This window comes from Meleagris gallopavo, chromosome 1 (genome assembly GCF_000146605.3).
Source record: "Meleagris gallopavo isolate NT-WF06-2002-E0010 breed Aviagen turkey brand Nicholas breeding stock chromosome 1, Turkey_5.1, whole genome shotgun sequence".
In the NCBI taxonomy this organism is placed as follows: Eukaryota; Metazoa; Chordata; class Aves; order Galliformes; family Phasianidae; genus Meleagris; species Meleagris gallopavo.
The window spans coordinates 48502962-48529690 of NC_015011.2; the positions used below are offsets into that span (position 1 = coordinate 48502962).

The 26729-nt window shown below is 38.8% G+C and overlaps 1 protein-coding gene across 1 annotated transcript in view; it reads right to left on the reverse strand.

Moving 5' to 3' along the window:
- Positions 1-26729, reverse strand: part of TNRC6B (trinucleotide repeat containing adaptor 6B) — a 128593-nt gene that overhangs the window by 91833 nt on the left and 10031 nt on the right. Inside the window, exons 2-3 of the mRNA XM_031554331.1 lie at positions 21179-21251; positions 15409-15498 (exon numbers count right to left, since the gene is read on the reverse strand). Of these exons, the coding sequence (XP_031410191.1) occupies positions 15409-15498; positions 21179-21251 (163 nt within the window). The remainder of the gene's footprint in view (positions 1-15408; positions 15499-21178; positions 21252-26729) is intronic.

Genomic DNA, 26729 nt, shown 5'->3' on the forward strand with positions numbered 1-26729 from the left:
AAGGTGGGATGCTGCAGAGGTTTGTCCTAGGAATGATCTTTCCATCTTTACCAGTGACTTGAAGGGCCAACATGGTGAACTCTGAGGTGGTCAGGCTCAGTCAATATGCCCAGGGGCAGGGCTGCCAGTCAGAGGGACAGCCTGGAGAAACAGAGAAGGCTGGAGAAACAGAGCAGCAGGAGCAGTAAATTCAGACAGGACAGCTGCAAGCAGCACACCTGAGAGACTCTGGCAAGGACAACAGCTGAAGAATGACAGACTAGGAAGCAGCTCTGTGGAAAAGGTCTTGGCAGGCAGCAAATAGATCATTAGCCAGCAGCATGCCCAGGCTGGAAAGGCCAACCGTACCCCAGACTGTATTAATACAAGCCTTGCCAGGAGATGAGGGAATTGATTATTCCCTCTACTCAGCGCTGGAACACTGCACCTACTTTGGGGCCCCACAAGAAAACATTCCCACAAAGTGGGCTGGTTGGCTTTTACAGTAGAGACCACTGAGATGCTTGGTCCTGCAGCACCTGTCCTGTGAGGAAAGACTGAGGGCTCTGAGCTTGTTCAGCTTGGAGATGCCTACCTGTACCAACAAGGAGGTCAGCAAGGAGCCAGGCTCACCGCAGTGGGGAATGGTGGGTGAAACAATGAGCACAAGTTGGAACAACTCTAAGAACAAGAGCTCTGGACAAAGTAATGTCTGAGTCAGAGGAAAGATTGAATGTGAATAAAGCCCAGATCTGCATTAACACAAAGTAACATATGACCAATGCACACACAGTTTGACAATGTTGTAATAAACAGCACTTCTTCACTACAATTTAAACAAAACATTCTCAAAGAAGCAACATAAAAGGATACAGTCACTTGTAACATATACTAATTAATAAGCAATTTGTTGTTATACAAACATAACTTGCAACACTGAATTTTTGAAGTCCTTCTTGACTGTACGTTTTTACCTATCCATGTAAATATGAAGATTTGTGTTCTGGAAGATGACAAAACATAAGCAGTACAAGCTTTTCTGTTTCTGACAAGATCGTCTTTACACAGTGAAAGGGACAGGGCTCCGAGCAACACGATCTAGTGAAAAGTGTCCCTGCCCACAGCAAGGCTGTAGAACTAGATCATCTCTAAAGGTTCCTTTCAACAAAAACCATTCTGTGATTCTATGCATCAGGCTATTCCATAGGTCTGATCCAGCTTAGACTCTTTGTGCAGAACCTGATTGTTTCTTGAACCTGTTTCACCAAGGGCAAGTTGGGCCTGACAGACTTGGTGGCCCTTTATGATGGAGTTAAAGCATCTGTGGATAAAAGAAGAGCAACGATGTCATCTACCTGGACTTGTGCAAAGCATTTGACACTGTCTTGCATGACATCCTGGTCACCAAATTAGAGAAAAGTAGATTTGATGGCTGGACCATTCACTGGATAAAGAATTGGCTGGATTGTCAGACTCAGAGAGTTGTGGTCAACAGCTCAGTGTCCAAGTGGAGCCCGTTGACGAGTGGTGCTCCTCAAGAAACGGTGCTGGAACCAGTGTTATTTAACATCTTTGTAAACAACATGGACAGTGGGACCCTCAGCAAGTTCACAGACAACACCAAGCCGTGGTGCAGTTGACACGCTAAAAGGAAGAGATGCTATCCAAAGGGATATGGACAGGCTTGAGAGGTGGGCCCATGCCAACCTCATGAAGTGCAACAAGGCCAAGAGCAAGGTCCTGCTCCAAGCACTGTTACAGGTTGGGCAGAGAACGGCTTGAGAGCAGCCCTGAGGAAAAGGATTTGGGAGTACCGGTTGATGAAAGAATCAACATGGGCTGGCCGTGTGTACTCGTCGCCCAGAAGGTCAACTGTATCTTGGGTTGCATCAAGAGAAGTGTGACCAGCAGGTCGAGGGAGGTGACTCTACCTCTCTTCTCTGTTCTCATGAGACCCCACTGGTGTACTCCGTCCTTCTTGAGCTGGGGGCTTCAGAACTGGACATGGAGCTATTGGAGTGGTTCCAGAGGAGGGCCACAAAGATGATCGGAGGGTTGGAGCACCTCCCCTAAGAGGACAGGCTGAGAGGGCTGGGGCACTTCAGCCTGGAGAAGAGAAGGCTCTGGGGGGAACTCATCGCAGCCTTTCAGTACCTGAAGAGGGCCTACAGGAAAGCTGGGGAGGGACTTTTATAAGGACAGGTATCAACAGGATGGGGGGAAATGGCTTTAAACTGGAGGGTAGATTTAGACTAGATATTAGAACAAAATTCTTTACTGTTTGACACTAGAACAGGTTGCCCAGTGAGGTTGTGGATGCCCTCTCCCTGGAATCATTTAAGGCCAGGCTGGATGGGTCTTTTCAGCAACCTGGTCTAGAGAGAGATGTCCCTGTCTATAGCAGGAGGGTTAGAACTGGATGACCTTAAAAGGACCCTTCTAACCCAAACCATTCTATGACTCTTGTTTGCCTGCATATAGTAATATCATTTCACAATCAGTGACCTGTATTTTTCACTTTCAAACTGGAATTACTGAGGTGAAGGGCACTGGGCTTTTTGTCAGAAAAAGCTACACAGTTGATCTGGTGTCCTAAAAAGTCTAGAATAAGCTTATAAAATGGAATAATGCATACCCAGCTTTGCTTGACATTTGAACGTCAAAAGTATTTTACTGGGCAATCTATCTTAAGGAGATGCCTCTGAAAACAAAATTAATGAACAAACCACCCAAGGAAGATTCCATGGATGTTATTTATATTTTCTAAGATTAGTTCTTACGGCCTTACTAATTTATTCATTGGAGTTTTTGAACTTTTGAAATCAAACAAGTACATAAAAACTAAAATATTTAGGACTTATTTTCCCACTGACAATGCAGAAAGGATAAGGATATAATATTTAAAGTTTTGATTAAGTGACTACCAGAGGATGAACTGAGAAGAGGAACAGCAGTCGACAGCAAAAAAAAATGGAAAAAATATTCTTTTTCTCCTCCAGATACAGTTCTCTATAAAATGCTTACGGACATTTCTTCCCCCAAATAGTCTCTCAGCCTCTCTTCATTCTCTCACCACAGTATCATGTCCAGCACTCTTCTATTCTTTTTAAGGAAGCAAGAGCCCAAATTCCCAACTGTTTCAGCTCCGTAACGTGTGAAGTTAACTGGATAAGCAAAGGCATAATTTAAGCCTCATATAAACAGACAGAAAATGCAGTTATCCTGAATACACAGAAATAGACTGGAAGGTGGAGGTGAGAGAACGCTACCTCCTTTCTGCCTAGGGAAGAAAAAAGCTGGAATGGCCAAGGATCTGAGGCACTTTAGTTTCTTAAAAGGACTGCAGGGGGAGCCATGGGTTCCAAGAATCAAAGAAAGTGCACTCTGCACCTGTTTTTCCTGGCAAGAGATGGTGAAGGTTTCAAGATTCTGGCAGCTGGAAGCAGAAACCAGAAATAGACCCTTAAACAGCAGAGGAGAGAAGTTGACAGAAAACCTGCTTTTATTAAAAGAGGAACTGCAAGTTGTCAAATTCTGTATTCTATTATTTTAATCTTTCTTTCCAAGCATCTGAGCATTCAATTTTCTATAAAAGCTTATATGTTGAGTGATCCAAATACAAAAAGACAGTTTTATATACACTTCCAAAGATATTCACAATTAGACACTTCAATACTTGGTTTCTAAAGAATGAGGTACACCAAAAGTGTCTTAGACATAACAAATCAGTACTTCTTTTTCCTCTCCAGAAGTCCAACAGCTGTTACCACAGGTTTTATTCTACTCTTTCTAAAAATATTTTCAACGAAACCCTAATGGATTTGATTAGGAAGTGTACCTAGTCTGGAGTTCCTAGATAAAGTCCTGTTTGACATATTTTGAAGGATTAGGAAGTTTCTACGGCAAAACCCTCATCTGTCCTGAACACTGATGTCAGAAACTGCACTTCCCCAACAGAATTCAACATCCCCATTAAATATCCTAGCCTATAAAACTGAACTGAGAATAAGAGAAACCAAATACTTATTCAGGCATACGACAAACCCTTGTAAGAAATCCTACACTTCATTTTAAACAGTGTTTTGGTTTTTTTTTCCCCTGCACCAGTCATAGAAATGCGCTAATGCAGCTTCAGAGAGCTACTATTACTACCTTTTCCCATTCAACAGATCCTTTTTTTTTTTAATTTTACCTTTTAAATAACAACAACAAGACAGTAACCAGCTGCCTGAGTGAACATGAGACGAAGTCTCAAAACAGTTTTCATTTATTAGCATCTCCAACGCATGAACCGAAAGCCTTATCTAGCATATCACTAGACTTCCTTCACTGAGGAACAGTCAAGGTCAAAAGCTGCTGCCTGCAGACTGCAGCAATTTACTTCCCTTAAACTTAATTTAGCACAGCCTGTTGCAGGTCCAGCTTAAGACTGATACATTTGGTGTTTCACCACGACTACTGCTTTAAGAGCAGTACACCTTCCTACTCCTCAGTAGCAACAGAGCTACAGTAAACATGCCATCAGCATTTCTTTTGTCTCGCTAATACTTGCTTTTATTAGAATTTCACAACCTAATCATTAAAATCCAAGCAATTAGTCACCAGTCACTGTTGTTAGCAGTTGTGGAAACTATAAATGCCAAGCTGCTAGAAGGACCTGTCGGAAATATCAGACAGTTTGAGGTCTAACAGAAATATAATCACTACCACAGTTGAAAGGAGAGCTGAGTCACCGTTCTGCCTGACTTAATATAAGCATTTTGGAAAAATTGAACTAAGAATAAATTTTACTTGTTAGCAACAGATAAAACTGTTTAATTAAACTTTAACTTCCTTAAATAAAACCGGTGCAACTTAGCAGCAAACACTTGAACGATTTTCTTAGGAATAAGATTCCGTCCAGCGAGCTGGTATCTCAAAATGTGCACGGAGTAGCACAAATTAGTTAGCACAAATTAGTGCCAGTGTACACTTTTAAAATTCTATCTTAATTTCAGTACACGGATGAAAATATACAAAAAAGTTTAAATCGCTATTTCTAAATTTAAAGGGAAAAAAAATTAATAATCCAGAGTCCTTTCCTTTCTTTTTTCTAAAGTGAGAAAATAAAGTGTTCCTGAACTATGCATATGAAAATCCTGGAAACAAGATACGCAGGGAAGTTATGAGAACTTTTGGACCCTTTCAGGTTTTTGCTGTATTGCACAGCATTGCAATGTTGCTGAATTTTCACTTGAACCTATTTCTGCCTTTTCTTCCCCTCGCGAAAGCACAGCCTCTACACACAACAGAACAGCAGCACAAGATGTGACCCAGCTCCTAGCCTACTCACTATTTCTTCAAGTTTCACATCAGCATCTAGATCGTGCGTTTCAATGTTATTACCATTATGCAGTCTTAACTGGTTTTCCTGTTAGTAAAAAGAGAGGTGAAAGCTTACTGATGTAATCCTACTGATAAATCACAATCACATTCAGTATCTCCTGACTAATCATTGACTATTCTTCTGAATACTAACACACTTATAACTCACACGATTCCTATTTGAAATCACTAATCTGGTATCTATGTTTGGCACATGCAGCCCAATGGTAGCTCGATTCCTGACTCAACACTAACTGTAAGTGCCAACATAGTAACATACACCACACGTGCATCACCCTAACAAAGCAAGGGGACAGATTACAAATGACAGCTCAGTTAAACATCCAGAGTTTGCGTAACTCACAATACGTAATTTGTGTTTCACTTAACCACTGCTGCATGTTGCTTAACAACTCTAGGAGTTCTTCTGCCACCAACTCAAACTCATCATCTGCACTTGCAGAAATAAACCACACCCCATCTTCTCTACTAACTTCTGAGAAGTTCATACTATCTGATATTCTATGAAATTCGCAGCAGCTTCATATGAACTCCCTGCTAAGCTTGAAACAAATAGATGTATGAATATTAATGACAGGGGTCACACACTGGAAATGCTAAAAAGGTCTGGACTGCAGCCACATTTTTCTACCATTTAGACAGGAAAGATTAAAAAAATACATTTTTTTACTTGCATCTTAGCTGTAAAATATTTCAAATGCAACAACGCAACAATATATACAATAATTTATCTGAATCCTGGTTTGGAAGCACTCTGAGATACTCAACTGTTTGCAGCACAAAACTGTTTTTCTAGTAACACCTTCAACCACCAAAGCGGTTTCTTCAAGTCACTGAAGTTAAGGCATGACAAGGTATCTGGAAAGCCATTTGAAATCTTCAACTTTGAAGCTAAGACAGTTTTGAATAGCAGTCCAGCAAATTCAGGCTCAAAAATCTATGAAGTATTCAGAATCCAAGTGCTCTGCATATCCTGCAACAGCTGATAATGGAGCCCATCCTTCCGTTAGCTGTTCTGTACGTATATAGAATGGATCTCAGTCAGATCTGGATTTAATAAGAAATGAGCAACTTTTATTTAAATTATTTTCTGTATTATTCTTTCGATAAATACCATCAGCATTTCACAAGGCATGAATTCCAGCTAGCTGGTACAACTCTGAGGGGGAAAAAAAAAAAGCAATAGAAAAAACTGTTATGTTTCCCAAATACAAGTCCGAAAAATCGGACTTGAAAGCCCTTGACCATTAGTTCTAGCAGCCACTTGTATGCTGCCCAATGGCTATTTGGCCAATTCAGTTAACAAGTTTATGGTACAGAACAAGTTATAGACATCTGTAAGTGGCTAATACTGTAACAGACACATTGTTAACCACCCTGACAGAGAAGGAAGAAAGCAAGCTAACTGCTCCCTTCCCCTTAGATTTGGAAAGCTTGGTGCTGCATTGCCACAGAAGAGCAACTGGCACAAACAGTGAAGAATTTTTAATCGATTGAGAAAGCAGATGATAATTATATGACTGAAAACTAAATTATACTTCTGCACTACGCACTGAATCACCTTCACTGGGCCATAAATATTCTGTTAGGACTGACTGAAGTGACATAAGCCAGGCAAAGAAGTGCTGAAATTATTTGTCCCTAAGAGATCTGATGTGACAGGACAGAACTCATTTTCTTTCTGTGTTTACAAGAGACAAATTACTGTATGGACTATAAACACAGGAACTACTGTTGGCCCAGAAAGACCCTGAGCAACAAATAGCCAGAGGCTGTGAGCCTTCAGCAAGTGTGCATTAACCCCCCTTTTAGCCTCTTACTTAGGCATCCACTTTTGACCACTGTCAAGAGCAAACAAAAAAAGCTGCAGTTATTAGAACACACATCCAAGCTCACTTCAGCTACCGCAGAGACACGGACAGTGCTGATGGCTGGCTTCTATATTTTTTTCCAAATGTCTCAGGGTTATTCAAATCTGTGAGATATCCAACAGACTGCCAAGCCACTGCAGCATCTGCACATCTCTGGGGGCACATGAGCCATTCTTTCATACATCACAAACTTGCTCTCAAACAAAAACTCAGATGTCAATAGAGTAAGTTATTTTTTTAGCAATCACAAACAAAAGCTCTGTATCGGGGGAAACCTATCAACGTGAATTCGGAGCACTTCCACAATATTTGTTAGCAACCTCATTCCACACAGGCTTACTGCATCTGCAGACAGCTATCACATTCTCCTTTCTTCACAATAACCGCTCCGTAATAGTCTTGTCTACTAACCACACGTCTGAGTGAACTGACTTAAAACAAGTGGCAGGAAATGTTGACGTGGTTATAATGTTGCTTTTACCCTCAGGGAAACTGACATTGCAAAATGTCTTTTCCAGAGTTCATTTGTCCTTAGCTGTCTGCACGTTATCCAATCTACCATAATGATGAAGATCATCATTACTATTTTTAGAGGCAAGAAGTCTTCTTCACAAACATCTCCATTTCTTCCACTTGGAATGAGAAGAGGGGAGAAAAAGGTCTGAGGAACTGAAACAAATTCATCCTTTCTAGATCACTGAGTGAAAATGCAACCGTCCTTTTAGAATCATGCAAGTCTATGAAATCAATGAGATCACTCAGTATTACACTTCTTAATGATCCAACCCAACTGATCGGACTACAAATGATACAAACACCAAGGCTAAGACAAGCTTTTACTGTCCATGGCTCAAGTTCCTCCCCAGACATTGTCTTCTGGAAAACCAAGGGAGAGATGTAAGATTAAGAATATTTATCAATGCTTTTCCCCATCAACAAGATTTTAAGTAGCTGATTATATAGAGCTCTAACATGTCACATTGATACAGGCTACAACCAGTTCCAAAACCTTTGTAAAGCCAGTGCTGAATGGAAAGAGATCAAAGAGCACCTTCTGAAAAGGTGGTGGAAATGTCTCAACTTGTGAACCAGTAGAACACTGGCTTGAGAAGAGACGCTTCCTAAGCAAACCTACAAAGCAATGCCCCTATCTCTGACCAAAAAAAATTATAAAGGGGCTAGACAATGTTAGTTCCAAAATGCAGAACCATCTTTTAAGTAAATATTATTTTCTTTGTTTGGTGGTTTTGTTTTTTTTTTTCTTCCCTGTTTTACACCATCTTATCATTTGCTGTAATCAGTTGAAGCTGAGATGCTACTAGCCAGGAAAACATTACTGAAGAAAGTATTTATGAAAAATAACCTTTAAAAGAATGGAAAAGGTAAGTCTAAACTGAATTTTGAGACTGACGTATTTTTTTCCTCCTCTAGAAACCAGATGCACACCTGTTCACTGGAATGATTCCATTCTATTATACATCCTCCACACGGACTGCACATATGAAAAGGCTGAATCAAAGGACAGTCTGACAGCAGCCCTTCCTTAAAGTGAATTTGGTAGATGATGGTATTTCCCAAGGGGAAAAAAAATACATGGTTTTATTAACTCTCTCTTTCAGTGTCTTAAGAGCACTTCAGAGTGCACAGAGGACAGAAAATAGAAAGAGTCATCTTCCAGTTTTGTAATCCGTGTTTTAAAGATTTCAGCATTCACTGTGTATAAGGAGGTTTCACAACACAGTCAAACTGGCAAAGTCTTGTCCTTCATGCTCAGTGAATTTCTGCAAGACCATCCAAAAATCTAAGCTACCAACAGCATTCCTTAGCAATGGCTCATGCAGCTCTATTTAATTACATGTTCTTTTTCACAAATTCTTCAATTATTTTACCTTTGAAAGCACTGTTTCACAAGGCCAGTGGATCCCAATAACATACAGGAATTTACAGCTCTTTGCTACAATGCCTGGAAATTTGAAAAATTAGTTAGAAACTGACAAACAGCATTCTTCCTGCTGGAAGGTTCAGTTAAGTACAGCTTTTGTATTTAGGCCATTTTTGTTGGCCACGTGGTAAAGAGAAAAAACGAAAATAAAATGGATTCTGTTAATTTGTCTTTAAGAGGTGAGAAGTAACATTTTTACATGTTTTAAGCATACATCATTAAAGGACAACTTCATTAACATAAGATTTAAATCAACTTCATTCTTTGCTGAGAGACGAACAGACTTTTACTTTTGATTTGTGTTAAAAATTCCCTGTGTGCTCAGAGCAGATCTTATGCTTAGAGGGAAGTATAAGTTGCCTGCTGGACAGAACAGCTCTCTGCTTCCAAGAGACTTTACAGGGTATTTTATACAAAGACTCCTACAACTCACGTTCCAAATGATGGAAATGTACCCTTATGCATCAGGGAACAAATGCTGGAAGCTCTATGACCTCCTAGCAGAGTTTAAAAACTGATAATGTGTTCCAAATAAATGGTGAATGATTTATAAAAAGCAAAAAAAAAAAATAAAATAGGACTCTTCTGGACCCAAAGGAGAGCTAATGTCAACCTAAGTTGAAAGCCTTGAAAACTCTGACTTGCCAGGTACTTACAAGGTTGAAAGTTCAGCTCTTCACAGAACGGCCTGGGTTGGAAGGGACCTCAAGGATCATGAATCTCCAACCCCCTCCGCCACAGATAGGGCCACCAACCTCCCCATTTCATACTAGACCAGCTCTTTGTAATAAGCCAAAATTGTCAAGTGTAGCAGGTAGTCATTGCACAAGAGAACCCATCAAGCTTGTAAGCACCAGGTACCAGAAGCCAGTACTAGACTGGAAAACAGCTGCTTTTTAAAGAAAACAACAACAACAACGAGCCACCCCAACTCCATGACAAAGTAATTTGTTGGGTTCATCACTGTGTGGGCCTTCAGCCTGAATGTTTTAAATTCTTTAGCACTGCCTGAATAGAAACCCATTTCTGTAGCACTAAGAGGTGTCAAGGTTTTGGACTTACTGTTAACTAACTACCCAAATATGATTTTCTTCTTACTGTTGTTAACTGTAAATCCCAAACAACAACACCAGCCTAACTTTTGGCAATCTCAACTCAGTTAACATCGACTACCAAAAAGTGAGCACAGCTTACCCATAGAAAGAATGAGTGAACCATTCCTTATTTTTAAGTAACAGGTATCTCCCAACTGGCAACACTCCCCTCCCAACAATGCTTCTAGTTACTGTTCACAAATATCAAAACATGTAACTTATCAAATCAAATACAAATGCTACTCCTGGAAGCTTAAGTTTCCTTAGTTTCAACAGCTAAAATCTTTAAGTAAGCATTCTGTACTTTTTAACCTTTTCATTATTTCAGTGTAAATGCCTCCAGATAAAACAACCACAGCCATTATCAATAGTTCTGAAGTGATTTAAACAGAAGGAAAATGCTATTTCAAAATCAGACACCAGGAGGCAAGAAAAATGAGAACAAAAGGCAATAACATAAGGAGAAGATTCTCACTAACAGATAACAACAGGTGGGCAATTCAAAATAAAACAATGATTAACAGGTAACTTTCTCAAGACAGTTTGATGAGCAGCACTGAACAGTGAGACCGAATAACAGCACAAGTTTCAATTTTTGCACTGTTGGTTTTGAAACAGCCATATTTGAAGCGGGCAGAAGCTGTTTTCCTCTTTTCTCTCCTACCACATGGAACCAAAACCACAATTCATAAACACCTTTCTATACACTATGCAGGTCATCACCCTTCTTCTCTGTAATTTCGTAGGGTTTTAGTGTCACTGATGAAAGATTATCAGGGCAGGAAGGAAGAAATATTACAACACTTGATATGAAAATTTTAATTGCATTTTTTGGGAAAGATGTTTGCAATTTCAACTCAAAATCTCTGCCAACATTGAAATAATTAAAAAAAAAATTCCAAATCAGGCATAAACTTTTAGATCCCCCTTGCAATATTTTACAGTAAAGGAATAACTGAGAAACAAAGTAGAAGTGTTGTCTGGGCAACAATCCTTAACAGATGGATAAAAACAGCTGAAAAGAAATGAGCCACAAAAAAGCAGCTCAGTGCTTGCTGATATTTTCAAAGTTTTGAGCCCATTGATGGAAAAAGCTCAGTATTGGTATGTAGTAATTCAACTCACATAAAGTGTAAGTAGAAAAAAGAAATCATAATCCAAGGAGCAGGAGAGGTTGTTGGGTTTGAAGGAAGAATTTCTTTAAAAGAGTGAAGGAAAAAAAAATGCTAGAAAAAGAAACCAAAAAAAAAAAAAAAATAGACACCTTCCCACCCACTGATTTATTTCTATGAAGTGAAAGATACATTGCTGTGTGGTATCCATGCTGATCACGTAGATAAAATAGACTCAATATTTGCTGTGAAATAAGGCTTCCACATCTGTCAAAAATAACTACCTTTAAAAAAAAAAACACTTTTGAAAAAGGTTACTTTTGTGTGTGTTCTTTTCCTTCTTAGTGGAGTGATTATCATCTAATTATTGGAATCAAAAGCACGCTATTGACAGCTGCCTGCTGTCTTTACTATGTTGATGTTCTGCTAACAGAAAGTGTTTTCTGACAGCCTGGCAACAAGGAAGAAACTGTAAGATGTAACAATGGAGCCAGTTTAGATGAAAAGCCCTGGCAAGGAAGCTGTCAGGACAGTAAGGTTCCCCAAGTCCAGCCTACAGTTGTTTGTGGAGAGAGGGAAGCCCCTCTTTGCTGGAAAGCAACGCTGGAAAGAATGAATGACAAAAATAAATAAATAAATAAAGCACGGTCTATGACAATGAGTGGTCACAATGTTTAAAGTTATTTTAAGACTGGCACCATAAAAATGCTAATTTTTGCAGTACCTAAATCTCCATATTTAGATATTCATCATATCTCAGCAAAGGATAATTTTGGTATCATCCCTGAAACTTCATTCAAGCCAACCTCTACCTACAATAGGAGAGAAATTCTGAACAGTGGAGAAATACCCACCAGACCCCTGAGCATTTTGCATTTTAAAAAGAAAAAAAGTATGGAGCACAATCACAGCAAGGCCATTTACTATTTAGTAGAAATTCTTCAAGCATAGCTGATACCAAGGCATTCCAACACATAGGCCTGGGCCTTTTTCATATGGACATAAAGTACCTTTTAACTTTGACCTTATGTAAAAAAAACAACAACAACAAAAAAGACAAAAAAAACCCCACAATTACCTTCAGTAACAAAATATAAACAAAAACATATAAAAACCAAGTTCAACATTTTTTTCCTTCATCTTTCCCAAGAACAGCCTCATATGGCTGCAGAATAAAAGAAATAATCTCAAGAGAAATAATCTCAAGAAAGAAACCTGGCATGCTTTACTTTCATAATTATTCTGGTAAAGCCAATAAAAGATGCTAAGAATGACAACACAAATGGTAATTTATTTCTATGTATCACTTATGTATCACTTGCACAATCTCTTTTTGGCTAGACATGAATTATCCAGAACAAAGGCTACGAATGGTGCCTTAACATAATATATAATAATAATATTATATATCATATATATTATAATATATATAATAACAATATTATCATTATATTATATATAATAATATATGTAATATTATATTAAATCAAACTTATTGTCACTCAAGTAGCTTGACCATACTTAATCAGCAGCAAGTGAACTCATAAGAACCCTAAGAGCTGTGGGTTCCATTTCTACAATGTTTTAGACAAGAGCTTCAAAGGAGCTGCTAATATACCAAATGTCCTTCTTGAATGCACACAGGAAATAAAACTCTAGAAGATGGAGATATAATTTACAGGCTGAAAAATCTTTTTCTATTGAAGGCTAGAGGACAGGTAAGTTGTGAGAATTACAGAGTGTAAGCTGGGGAGAAGTCCAAAAGGATCAGAAGGATTTGAATGTGGGTATAAACACCTAGAAAAAAAACAACATCTCACAGAAGATCCACTGATCTGAACAATAAGCATTATCAATAATTCTATATCCGGGTTTTTTACAGCATATTATTTTTGTAAATATTATAATATTTACAGCATAATATTTTTGAATGGATAAAGGGGGAGAAAAGAAAGAAAAAAAATATGAATTAATTGGTAGTTACATTAATGTATTTGAGGAACAAAAGTATTTCTTCCAAAAAAACTCATGTTGTCTGCTTTGCAAAGAAGAGAAAAAAAACAGCCTTGATGCAAGAAGAAAAACTGAACTACAGTACTGGAGTCTTAAAAAAAATATTTCTTAGGGAAAAAATCTCTATGAAAATGGCTCACTAGATCACGTGAACGCTTTTAAATGAAGTGCAGAACAATACAGTGAAATACACACTGTTTTTCTAGGACAGACCCTAAGTTCTGAGACTATCATTTACAGTCAAAAGAAACACTGGGGCATGCACTCCAGTGTGTAATCCTGTATATCACAGGATGAGAAGGATGTAGTCCTGAGAATGTTTTGCTTAACATACACTGATTCTGTGTAACACCTGTTATTTAACAATATGCACTTAGGTATCTAAAGTTACTTTAAAAGGCTTTATTTGGAATTTAAGCTCTGTACTTTTTTGGAACACCTTATGAGGGATGAAGCTTTATGATCTTCGCCATTCCAATTAAAATTAAGCACATCACAATAAAGCATGCTTTTTACTGGAGAAAAAGAGTAAATTTCACAAAAGTGTTGCTTCAGTCTACTTCCTGCCACACAGACGAAAGGAAACAACCAAAAAGCTCTTATGTGTATACATACATACATATATATATGCACACACACACTCATATATAAAGCTTATAAAACTCCTACATATATATACACACACCTAAGAACTTTGTGTTTTTTTCTTACGTATATATATACATACACACACACATACATACATATGGCTTTGTGTGTGTATATATCCATATACAAGCACATAGACACAGACGCACACACACAGACTCTGCCTGATGAAAATTAAGCACTGATGACCATGCTGCTGAACACAGTAATTAATCACACCACGATGTTTTCTCTCATCAGTATCCTCCGCTGGTACCTGTAACCACAGTCTTCTCAAGAGAAGCTTTCAGCTGTCTGAGTGGGTGCAGGTGCATCCACAGACATGTTTTCATTTGTCAGTTCCTAATCTATTGAATCTTCTTTCAAATCCACTGAGTCTTCCTTCAAATCCATTTAAAATTAAACACAGTTCCCTAAGTACATATGGGACAACCGTCAAGTTATTTCTATAATAATTAGTCAGCTTCTAGCATGATGACTAGAGCTTAAACAATGTTTTGTTCTATTAGAGCATGAAACTATGAGAAGATGTCTCAGAAAGCTACAGCCTGATAATGACAAATTTTAGGTCCTGCAGCGATTCCCTTTTTCAGCTGCAAGTGAAGTACATTATAGGAAAGCTACAAGCTAACAATGATATGGATCTTCGTGAACTTTAGAAGTCGTATTTTAAAATGCATTGATTTCAAAGTTAATACAAATTGATTGAGAAAGGACTGTAAAATACATTTACAAACCTACTGAAGAATATGATAATGACCATAACATTATGTAAACCAAAGTCATTCATGACTCAACATCTGTACCTTCAGGAAGTTGGTCTCAATAGCAAAAAACAGGACACAACCAATATTAAATTCATCAGGAAACTTAACAACCTTGTCTCAACAATGTATGTCTAGTATCACAGATACCTTTATAGGTAACAGTCCATCCAGCCTCACAACATCAAAGCAGATGCTGACACGTGCAAGGAAATGAAGCGATCAATCAGTCGGTAACATAAACACCGATACCTGCACTCACATGCCTAATTCTTCAAGTTAGTTAGTTGACAGGGTGGTGTGTGGGACAGAAACCTTGACAAACCCCTCCAGTTCTAACAAACAGAACACAATCAAAGTTAGTAGTTCTTTTCAAGAGTTCCCACATATCTTCCTGGCAGTATCCTAATGCAGACACTTTCAACCCTTAGCAGTCTACCAAAAAAGCCTGCATTCCTGAAAGCTATTATAAATATTATTTATTGCATGCAGTTATTTATTAAAAATATTACCAGTAGTCAACATTCACTCCACAGATTTCCCATTTCAGCCAAGCAAGTTCTTGATCCGCCAAAATACCGCGCTGTTTACCTCACTGACCTTGGGACTGCCTTCCTCCAGTATTTCTCCCTCATCAGTTTGCATGGGAACAGGATCTGTGCAAAGCTCTGCAGAAATGCAAAATACTGCCTAAAAGATAAAAAGAAATATATATTTTAAAAAGAATTATTTGCTGCCTTTAACAGTGTTACATGAGATTGCGGTGCACATGAATAGTAACTCCAGGCTACAATCTTCCGTGCTCACCTTCTGCATATATAAATTTCTGTTTTGTACAAACAAGTAAGGCATCTGCTGTTCAGGATGAAGATACAATTCTACTTAACAAGAAAAAAGCAGGAAACTGGTGTCTTTTTACATTAAAATATGTCATTGTTGAGTATTTTTTGCATTCATTGTGTTCACTGATTAAAGCTATGGTCAACATGGAATAATTACAGAGAGTAGAGGCGAGTACATTTTTCTTACTAGAAAACAGATTTTGTGCAAATACAAGATTCACAGATTCAGCTTACAGTATAAAGGTTATCAGTCTGAAAAATTGTCAAGTCTAGCAGTCATCCTAGAAGTAACTCTGAATTCTTATTTCAGGGAACTTTTCTTTGACTTTGTTTCAGAAATAAATATAGTCTAAGCCCTAAACGGTTCAGAAAGCAGATAAAGTCAGTCATCTTTATGTTGCTATTTCCAATCTAACCAAGGCCAACAGCTCCCAGCATTTTCACTGTTCAGCACTACTTGGTAACTTTTTAAATTTGTCTGACAGTGTCAGTGCATTTCCAACTGAACAAATTCTATATTCCAAATTCCTACCTTAAAACTTTAACTTATTGACAAATGCAATGCAGTTAGAAAGACTGATTAAGAAGTTCAGGCAATCTTTCACTCCAGAGTATAAGCCATGTTTTAGGTGCAATTCAGCAGGAATCTGTAATTCAAAAAGGCAAGATATCCGCTATTAGCAAATCCATTTTACCAAATTCCAGTTCTGTGGAAAGTAAGGGCTCACACCATGTGTAAAACTACAAAGCAAAGAGCTGGTTGGCCTTTAATAACTGTCCCTCTCAAGATGCTTAACTCCCCAATTGCACCAGCATTTACATGCCACTTAAAGTCTGCGTGCCATATTTGCTCCTCAAACTACAGAGGTGCTGACTTCTGTATCACCTTCACTGCAGTAATTTCAAGCCTAATAACTGACAATTTCAAGAATACAAACTATAATGAGGTCAAAAAGAGAATGCTTAAAAATCTGTCATCTAGATACACCTCTTCTGTCAAAGTTAGAAGCTGTTCATAAGCTAAGGCTGTACTGCCTTCTGTATTTTGTGCACAGGTAGAAAACATCTTTCATGACTATGAAGTTGACATAATTGAATTGAAGAATGCATTCTGCAAACAAAGGGTCTGAAGCTACAAAATGCTGCATACAGCTTATCAAGCCTTGCAACAAACTGTAATGTTCATTAATATTACATAGTCTCAAGCAAAGCAGCAGCATTTTTCACAGACTTGCAGCATAATAATGTCCTTTCCTGGGTAAAGACGAGGATAAAGCAGAACTCTCACCAAAACTGCCTCCCTCTTTGTTTTCACAGGTTGTGAAGGATCTCAGAAGAATCTCACCTTACTATTACAGCAGGTTCAGTTACAAACAGCTTTATTTTCAATGAATGCTAAACCTTTGGATTAGCACTGTCACTACAAATGTGGTGCTCCACCTTACCATGTATCTTCACATGCCAGCACAAGGCACAACAGGTATAACCTTTCCAGATTAAGAAAATGCTTTCTGAACAACCCATGAACTTGAAATGGGCAGGTTGTACAATCAGTGCCACTGCTGAGTGAATATATTGATATATTGATTCTCAAACCTAAGATTTAGCTTAACAAATCAAGCACGCTGTGTTTGTCCAAAACCACCTCCAAATATTCAGATAGGACTTTTTGAAGTGCATGAAATAAGCTAATTGAGATCCAACAGATGCTGAAAGCATTATATCAGCTAGCAGTGCAAGAAGATGCATTATTTTATCCCCTTGGTGCCCCAATCCATTGCATGCAAGTTAACTACGAATGCAGTGTGACAAAACCGTTCTTTCTAACACAACACAAATCAGTGCTCTGGAAGTATCTTCAGCTTTTATCCTCTTCCAGAAATTCTACTGTAAATTACGAAAAGGGAATAATCAATTCATAGAAGATTAACAGCAGATTAATCTAAATTTCAGCCCTGTCTGCAGCATGTCTCTGAGCAACACTAATATATGCGAGTTTGTCACTTTAACAAGGAGATTAAGTAAACAAAGGCAGGAACATCTCAAGTGAAATACTGTAAGAAATGCTCCTAAAGGAATTTGGAGTCAGGCTCTATTAGCAATGAAATCCCTAAGCACAAGATATGTCTGCTGGAGTAACTTCCCTTCTAACAAATGAAGGCTGATAAGAACAGACTGTGGGGAAATTACAACTGTAAGGCTGATAGAGATAAGTTATTCTGCCAGTAATCAGAAGTCTGAAGTACCAAATAGTATGCAAGATGCGTGTCACGCATGCGTCCAAGATCTTGCGTCCATACCAGGCACACTCCGGCAAGGCGAGCTCCCTGAGCACGGCAAGGGCTCCGGCAGCCAAGTCATGGGCCCTGTCCATGGTACTTTGCCACACTTCAGTTCCCAGCCCGACCTCAGATGTGCTGGGGCACAGACTTCCTCACCTCACTTGGCAAGATCACATTCAAGCAATTGGGAAGCTCCACACATTGTTGGACAGACAGCGTGCACCCCAAGAGCAGAATGACTTTGACCAGAAGGACTGCTGTGGCACCAAACGACTTCAGATGAGAATTACAAGAAAGATGGAATTTGAGCTGCAGAAGCACCGAAGAAAGTTAATAAAATAAAGCAAGATCAGCAGGGTCAAAGCAAGACCACTGTGAGGACTTGTCACTGTTCATTAAGAGTACTATGAACCTCAGAACTGCTATGTTTATTTTCTGAGATATCCCCTGTTACTAATGGAAAGAGGCAAAGTTTGACATGAGCTTTTATATACTGCTCAAGGAAGATTAAAAAACAGACAAAAAAACAACAAAACAAGAATCTTAAAAATCAAGGAAAGAAAAAAAAGTAGAACTATGAAATAAAATTAGAAAAAATAGAAAGGTTACAAGAACAACAGTAAGCAAGCTCCTCATAGTGGAGAGACTAAATACACCAGAACAATCCATAGTTCAGAGAGTGGAGGGAGAAGCAGAAGCAACTGCAATGGAGAAAGAAAAAAAAAAAAAAGACTCACTTTTCATTTGCCCGACAGTTCATCCACAGTTCATGTTTTATCAGCTGTAACGTTCAAAACATGACTGATTTTACCATTCATACAACATTCAGCTAGCATGAACTCATTCATATGGGATGGCAAGAAGCTGGAAGTTAGAAGGCTCTAATTTGGGGGAAAACAAAAATGCACAAAAATAATCTAGCAGCTGGTACAGGAAGAGTTTAAGAACCTGAAGCCACAGACTGCAGGAGGAAGTTTTGCTGAGTACTATCCTGTAATTGTATTTTTCCCTGTGGTTTTTGGCTTTTTTCAGGCTACCAACTATCGAGTAACAAACTACATGTCCAATTCAATTCTCTCATTTTTACCTACTTTCCTTGACTGCCTACAAAAGGAAGGATTCACATAGCCACTAGCATAAGAATGATGCATTACAAGCTTCCTTATTGCCAAAAGCAGACATCTGGGGATTCCCGAATCCCTGAGAAGGCATTTTTGTGGCAGACTTTTTTTGTAGTAGTCATTACAATTAAAAGATGACTTCTCAGCCAAGGAAGCAACTGCCTACTGCCAGCACATAAAGAATCAACACAGTTATTCCATGCTGTTGGCAGTGTCAAACGTCTTAGGCTTCTGAGCAGAGTGTTAAAGATCACACTCAGGGTAGCTTTCTTATTTTATACACAGAGGACAGAGAGGCAGGTGGTATTACGGTCCTGTAAGATTGAAAAGGAGGCCAACAAAACAAGCAGTAATGTGATGCACCATGTTCCCTGGGGATAAAGTTACATAAAGTTTACAGACAGTCCATTTAAGGCTTCAGATCTGAAACGTAGAATAAAGCCACTCATGGAAAAGGTCAAAGCATGATAATCCTCTTCTTCCATTCTTGCATATACGCACCAAAACTTCTTCACACGGGACTGAAGCCCCTCAGCCTTTTTATTCATCTGAGGTCTTCTGGAAATACTTACTAGCTTCAGCATGAGTGAAAAGCACCCCAGTGAAAGTCTGACAAATGGCGTACAGGTATGTCAGAATTCACCAAGCAGATGCATATATAAAGTTAGTAATAGTTTTTAACTCTAAACCATAATACAGTGACTAGAAAAGGTAGAGACACTCACTAATGTGAACTTGCTATCGTTCTTACGAACCTTAATGCCTAGGATAACATTATCCTATCATAAAGTAATAAGGCTTCAGGCCAAATCAGCTTAATGTTTAGTTCTATTTGTGTTCCATCGCTTTCTGAAACAAAGACATACAAAATTCATTCAGCGGTAACAGGATGATGGACACAGCTACCAGTCATAAACACAGGGTAAGCACGACAGTGGAGAGCAGCCATCTTCTCACTACTGCATTCTAGAAAATTCTGGCAACTAAAACCTAGCCAAACTTCCAAACGCTCACAAATCCCTGAAGAGTAATTCCAATGAACAAGGTACTTCCTCAGCCTGACTTTCCCTCACATAAAAAGGTCAATTATTCAGAAACATAACAGCCACACCAGCAAGGGTGTTGGAATCCAAATAAATTCAATTTTGCTGGGCGTCAAATAGACATCATCAGAACTAAGCACCTTATCTAAGAAATGGGTCTTTCAGCACTATTTCTTCAGATTGCCAGCAGAAATCACAGAATAAAGAGGAAAATAGTGTCTTTCATGTGTTACAGAGAAAAGAAGTGCTTTATAATGTAAAATCAATTGTGGTCCCTATGCATTATGAAGTCTGAATCAGATATGGCCCACAGGAAAACCCTCAAAGGATAGCAAGCCTGTCACCATTACAGATGGTGAGCAAAACCTGAAGGTACTCTCTCAAGAGCACCAAGCAAAACAAGCACACAAACGCTCTTCAGAACACAGCAAACTTGTATACATGCCATTCTTGAAAACAGGAGTTCAAATGAAGGTAGTACTATAAAGAACTGTCTTAAATGAACCTGCTCATTTTACTAACACAACAGTTTTGATTGATCATTGCAATCACTGCCTTTATGTACACGTACAGACAAAACTGTATGATTTTTTTTTTTTTTACAGATTATCTAGCTATATCATATGAAATTGCCACAGTTTCACATTAAACGGAGTTTTTCCTCATTGTACAAAAGCAACACAGAATTTAACATATGAAAAAAGAACAGAAGAATTTTTGTCATTTTAAATGAGAGTTATGAGATACAAGAAAGAGCATCCAGAAGAAAAATAAAGCTTAAATTTAAATTAATTGCTTACAGGAACCAAAAACTTGCAGATATCAGTGACTTTGAAAAGGAGTTAATTTACGATGAGATTTTAAAGAAAGCCACCATATAAATCAACTGTAGCCGATATACACAAATCCCATCAGGCAGTAACATAAAATCTTTCACATCCAAACCCACCAGAAATAACACATTAGAAAGTATATCTGATGGCAGCAATGTATTGTACAAATGATTAAAAACTAGTATCGGTAAATATTCATCTCACCTTCAACTTTCAAGAATGCAATATTGAACTTTAGTCGATTTTTACCTTTGACAGTTTCCAAGGGCTGCCAAAGCCCACAAGGATCCGTCCTGGCTACATTCAGTGCAAAAACGAAACCCTAGAAGACAAAAAATATATATTTATATTAAAATAAATCAGACATCCAACATGGTCTTTTCTAGATAAAAACCACACAGAAACGAAAGACAATTGCTCTGAAGCTCAGCAACGCTTACTCACAAAGTATTTAGAAAAATGTCGTAGTTACCTTGTCAGATAATGTGGAGTAAATAAAAACTTGTAATTGCAAAAGAGCAACATAGGTTCCTCTCCTCTCCCTCAATGTAATGTATGCAATATTGCGGATACGGGGAAGAAAAAGAGCTATGGTTACACACACTGTTAATCCAACCCTCTCTCTTCACTATTCTTCTACCTCAACTACCCAAATCTAGGAAATTATTCTCTAAAGACAAGAAATTCACATGTAGCAAAGTGATTTATTTGCTGATCTTTAGGGTCAAATTTGGATTTACGTTTCAGCAAACTTCTACAGAATAAAGTTGCACCACTCCTGGAAATGCATTTTAAGCTACCTCCAAGAAAACCCTAAAACCACAACACAGTTTATTAATTCAAGATAATTATTACTCACTCATCTCCAAACAATTAGGCCAACAACCAGTTCTGAGGAAAAAAAAAGAAAAAAGGATGCTTATCCTGCGACCCACCAAGCTATTTAAGAGGCAAGACCATTTGATGAAGACTGACAGTAAGCTAACCAGCCACCAGAATGCTGCAGCCTGACATTAAATTCTGCCTAAAAACACATCTTGCATGACAGAAACATCAAACTGATACTGAAAAGGATATTTCTCTTCCAAGATTTTATTGTTGTTATCAAAGCCTGTAGAAACTTTGCCACTGGAACCACTTGTTGGGAGGGGGAAAAGAAAAAAAAAAACAAACAAAAAAACAAGAAGAAAACCTTTTTGTAGTTTAACTCAGCAAGAAGTTAAACATCACACAGGCATTAATTCAGTCCCTACCGCAAGTGAGATGAGAGAGAGAACTGGAAACTAAATAGAATTCATGGATTGTGATAAAACCTATTCACTAAGACAGAAGAGGAAAATGGAAACAAATATGTAATGGTAACTACATAGATAGAGCCACAATGCAATTGCTCGACACATGCTGACTGAAACCTAGCTAACAATACAACTGCCTGCCAGCGACACAACTGCCCACCATCCGCCGTCAACTAACAACAAGCAACCCCAGAGCAGCAACTGCCCCTGGATAACTCCCCCCCAGTTTTACAGCCTTCTGTATGACATCAGGAGGTATGGAATACTCCTTGCCAATTCAGGCCAGCAGTCCTGGCTCCACCCTGCCCTCTGCTGCCACACGATAAAGGCAGCGGCTCTTGCCAGCGAGCTGCCTGGCCAGGCACTAGACGAGCACCATCATGCAGCAACAACCAGTGCAGTGGCACACTACTAACACTACATACATGTACACACATTTCCATTTTCTCATCATTACCGTATCATCCTTTTCACAAAAGTTTTGAACTGCTTGATCTATTTTGAACCATTACCTATCTGTAGGTACAGGACTGAAACGTTAGCCTTCCATCCAGAAACGAACATGTGAAGCAGTGCTGACCCACAGGCACAACATGCTATCTGCTCCATCACTTTGAAATAGTTTTCTAAGTGAGCACTACCACCTTAACGACATGATGTCCCAAAGGCAGTAGCAGCTTCATACCTAAAGTGAGGATGCTTTTTTTAAAAAACAAACAAACAAAAAAACAAGCAATGCATTTTAAATTGTTGCTACAAACTAAGGTTCTGGAGAAAGAAGTCTAATAAAACTCTAACTCCCAATTTATTTTGCAATAAGTGAATGCATACCCACACCATTGTTTGTAAATGGTCCATCTTTCCCTACTGATTTCTAAATGCTATAGAAAAGAAGTGAAAAGTGAATTGTTCAACTAAACGATTATTTATCACCCAGCTCTCTGAAACATCTCAGAAATATCCAGCAAGCCATTTAGAACAGCATTATTTAACCATGCAGTCCAGTACACAACACACAACACCTTATAGGTGAAATAAAAGACTTTTGTTACCTTTAAACACGTATGTGATATCCACCCCCATTCAATGAGAGTATCAGCCAAAAAGCAAGGCTAATATCCGTGCTGCTTCAGACTGAAAATATCTGAAGGTGGATAGCCCAGAAAGCCAATATTTAATGGGCTGCATTAAGAGAGGGGTGCAGCAGGGAGAGAGAGGTGGCTCTCTGCCCCAATACTCTGCCCTTGTAAGTCCCCAGCTGGAATATTGTACCCAAGTCTGTGGCCCCCAGTACTGGAAGGATGTGAAGCTGTTGGAGTGGGTCCAGAGGAGGGCCACTAAGATGATCAGAGGACTGGAGTAGCTGTCCTGTGAAGAAAGGTTGAGGGAACTGGGCTTGTTTAGTTTGGAGAGGGCTCTGAGGAGACCTCATTGCAGCTTTCCAGTACTTGAAGGGAGCTTACAAGGAGGGAGAGAGAATTTTTACATGGTTTAGTAACAATAGGATGAAGAATTCCTTTAAACTAAAAGAGGGGAAATTTATGTTAGATGTTAGGAAGAAATTTTTTTTAACTCAGAGGGCAGTAAGGCACTGGCACAGGCTGCTCACAGAAGCTGTGGTGCCGCATCCCTGGGGCTCAAGGCCAGGTTGGATGAGGCCCTGGGCTGCCTGAGCTGGTGGGGACAGCCCTGCCCATGACAGGAGTTGGAAATGGATGATCTTCAAGTTCCTCTCCAACCTAAGCCATTCTATGGTTCTATGAAGTAATGCAGAAGCTAGCCAAAATAACAGGCTATTTTTTTTTTCCAGAAAGAGTTTGGTATAGGATGGACACTGAAATACCGCAGCATTAGTATCTAGCAAAAGCACTAAAAATTCCAGCTAAATCACCAAATGCTTATGAACCACTAACGTCTCTTCCTGCGAAAGAACTGCTGTTAATTTTATTTTTTATTTATTTAATAATACCAATTATTACACCAATAACACGTCCTACCTCATCACAGAATCGTGGTCATAAAAAGAGTATGGATTCCTATCTCTAATAAGAGAAGGCCTCTAGTGAGTATCTATTTAAAAGACTGACCATTTTCCTACCATTACTGTAAAAAATATAAAGCTATGTTTCTAGCACAATAACAGTGTTAATTAGCAAACTAGCTCAAAAAACTAGAATCCAGCAAAACCAGACTGGGTTAAAGGCGGAACATGACATGCAGATGAGTAACACTGCAAAGATGGTACAGCAAGGAGAATCCCAGTCTTTGCCACAGTCAGAAGAGAATGTAAATATCACGGATACATCTTTTAACTCAGATCCTCAAATTATCTAATTCTGTCAACAGCTAGGCTCTGGGATGTGGCAGCATGCTTGTCTGGATTGCAAAGAAAAATTATTAAGAAAAGCAGATGCAGTTCAATTACTTAGCCACCAACTGCCCAAGGGAAGCAAGAGGGAAGCGAAAACAAAAATGAAAGCAAAGAAACCCCAGCCACAACTTAGGCTCTTCCGGAAAAACAAAGTTGGGAGGGATCCTACCTTCTCCTCCCCTCCCCCCCCCAAAACTCTGACATGTCCTAAGCACTAAGCACTTAATTACACATACTGATTTAATATCCAGGTGCACTGCAAGATCAGGCTCAATGAGTTACTTTGCAATTACGGAAACAATTCAATATATCTACACACTGCTAGAGTACATAAATTGTCATCCTCTGACACAACAGTCCCACATGCATGAACAGCGTAGTCTGCACAATATTCTCTATGTTCTGGTTCTAATACAGCCAACTGCAGCAATTCATTTAGCTGAGGTAAGATATCTCTGAAGCTGCACAATACCCTCTGCAGAGTCAGGAGTCCCAGGCTACATTTTTTCCTTAAGCATTTTTTAGGGAGCTCACCAAGTTCATGACTTACAACAAGTACCTCCCTTCTGCTCACATCACATAAGCTGCCTCTGTAGGAACACCACAGTATTCCAGGTGCACAGAACTGAAAGGAACAGGTCATAATCAGTAAAATGTCTTCTTCAAACTCTCCCTGCAATCTCCCATTTGAATCTGGATAACACCAGTAACTCGTGTGACAGAATTTCCTACTGACTGAGAGATATCACAGAATAGAAGGAAATTGTAAAAATATTTGCAGCTGAGAGGAAGAATGGGGTGAAACTTGTTTAGGAACTGAGATAACGCACACAGGTGCGCTCAAGGAAAGTGCTTATGTTATTCTGAGAACTCCTGAATATTAATTACACATAAAAATGAATCTCATTAATAATTGTTGGGTATGTAATCCTATTTTGAAAGAATCATGACATACGAACATCACTGAACTGGCCAACGCTTAAGCACATTTCAATTAATTCAGAACCTACTACCCTGTCTTAACAACAGCTAAACTAAAAAATACTTCAGTTTTAGTTTTGCAAGACATAACTGACTTCCAGGAACGAGAAGGGATCCAAAACTACTGGTTTAGCACCATACACCCAAGTTAGCAGCACACAAAAAAATCTAAATTATTCCAGTGGCTATTATTTAGGTGCTATTAAAAAAAAAAAAAAGTTTAGCTTTAGTTAATCAACAGGTGGCATGTTTCTGGATTCACAGCATCATCTTGCTGGCAACTGCTCACGCTGAAGGTGTACAACATCACATAGTGACAAACTGTTCCTCCCATTGGAATAGCTGTCATAAACCCAAAATATATATGTTTTTTCTGAGCTTCTGGCATTAACTAAGAGCTTTCTGTGCATGGTTTGCATTCATTCCATTTCTGACTAGCAACAGTACATTTGGAGACAAAAAGGGGGTCCTTGCCACTGCCATTTAAGTATCCCAAAACCTTTGACAGCGGTAAATTTTAAACTTTGTTCCAATTTCCACACCGCAGTGCTTCTGATAAAGCAACAACAGGCAAGTGCATTGCGCCCCAAAGGCCTCAAACTGTCTAAAATATCACCTTACAAAAGCCAGCTGATGTAACTACATAAAAACATGACATATCCAATTAGGAAATTGGGAAGATGGCCCGAAGCAATTCACAACTTCAAAACAGCACAAAAATATTTCATGCTTTTCCAAACCCTCCCCTACCCCCCCCCCATATCTACAGCACACTTGCACTGCAAAGGCCATCATTTACCATAAAAATTGTTCAGGACAATCCACATTCCACCACGGTAGTCCTTCACTGCATTTCACTTCTCAAGACTAAACAGCGAAATGTAATTTGTAATCATCTAGGAACAACGAAGTAGGAGGAGAGATCCCACTGGTGTCTGAGAAAGAACTGACCACTTTTCTGTAGTATTTAGAACCACTTATTTGTCCTAATTAGGTGGAAGGAAATCCAGAAGACACACCTCAAGGAAAAAAATAACTAAAGATACAATTCTAAACAAAGCATCCAGGAAAAAAGGGAAAAAGCAGAATTTTTTTTTTTTTAAAAGGAAGAAACAGAGGAACCAGCATTCAGCAATGATAGTTGAGTGCTGCA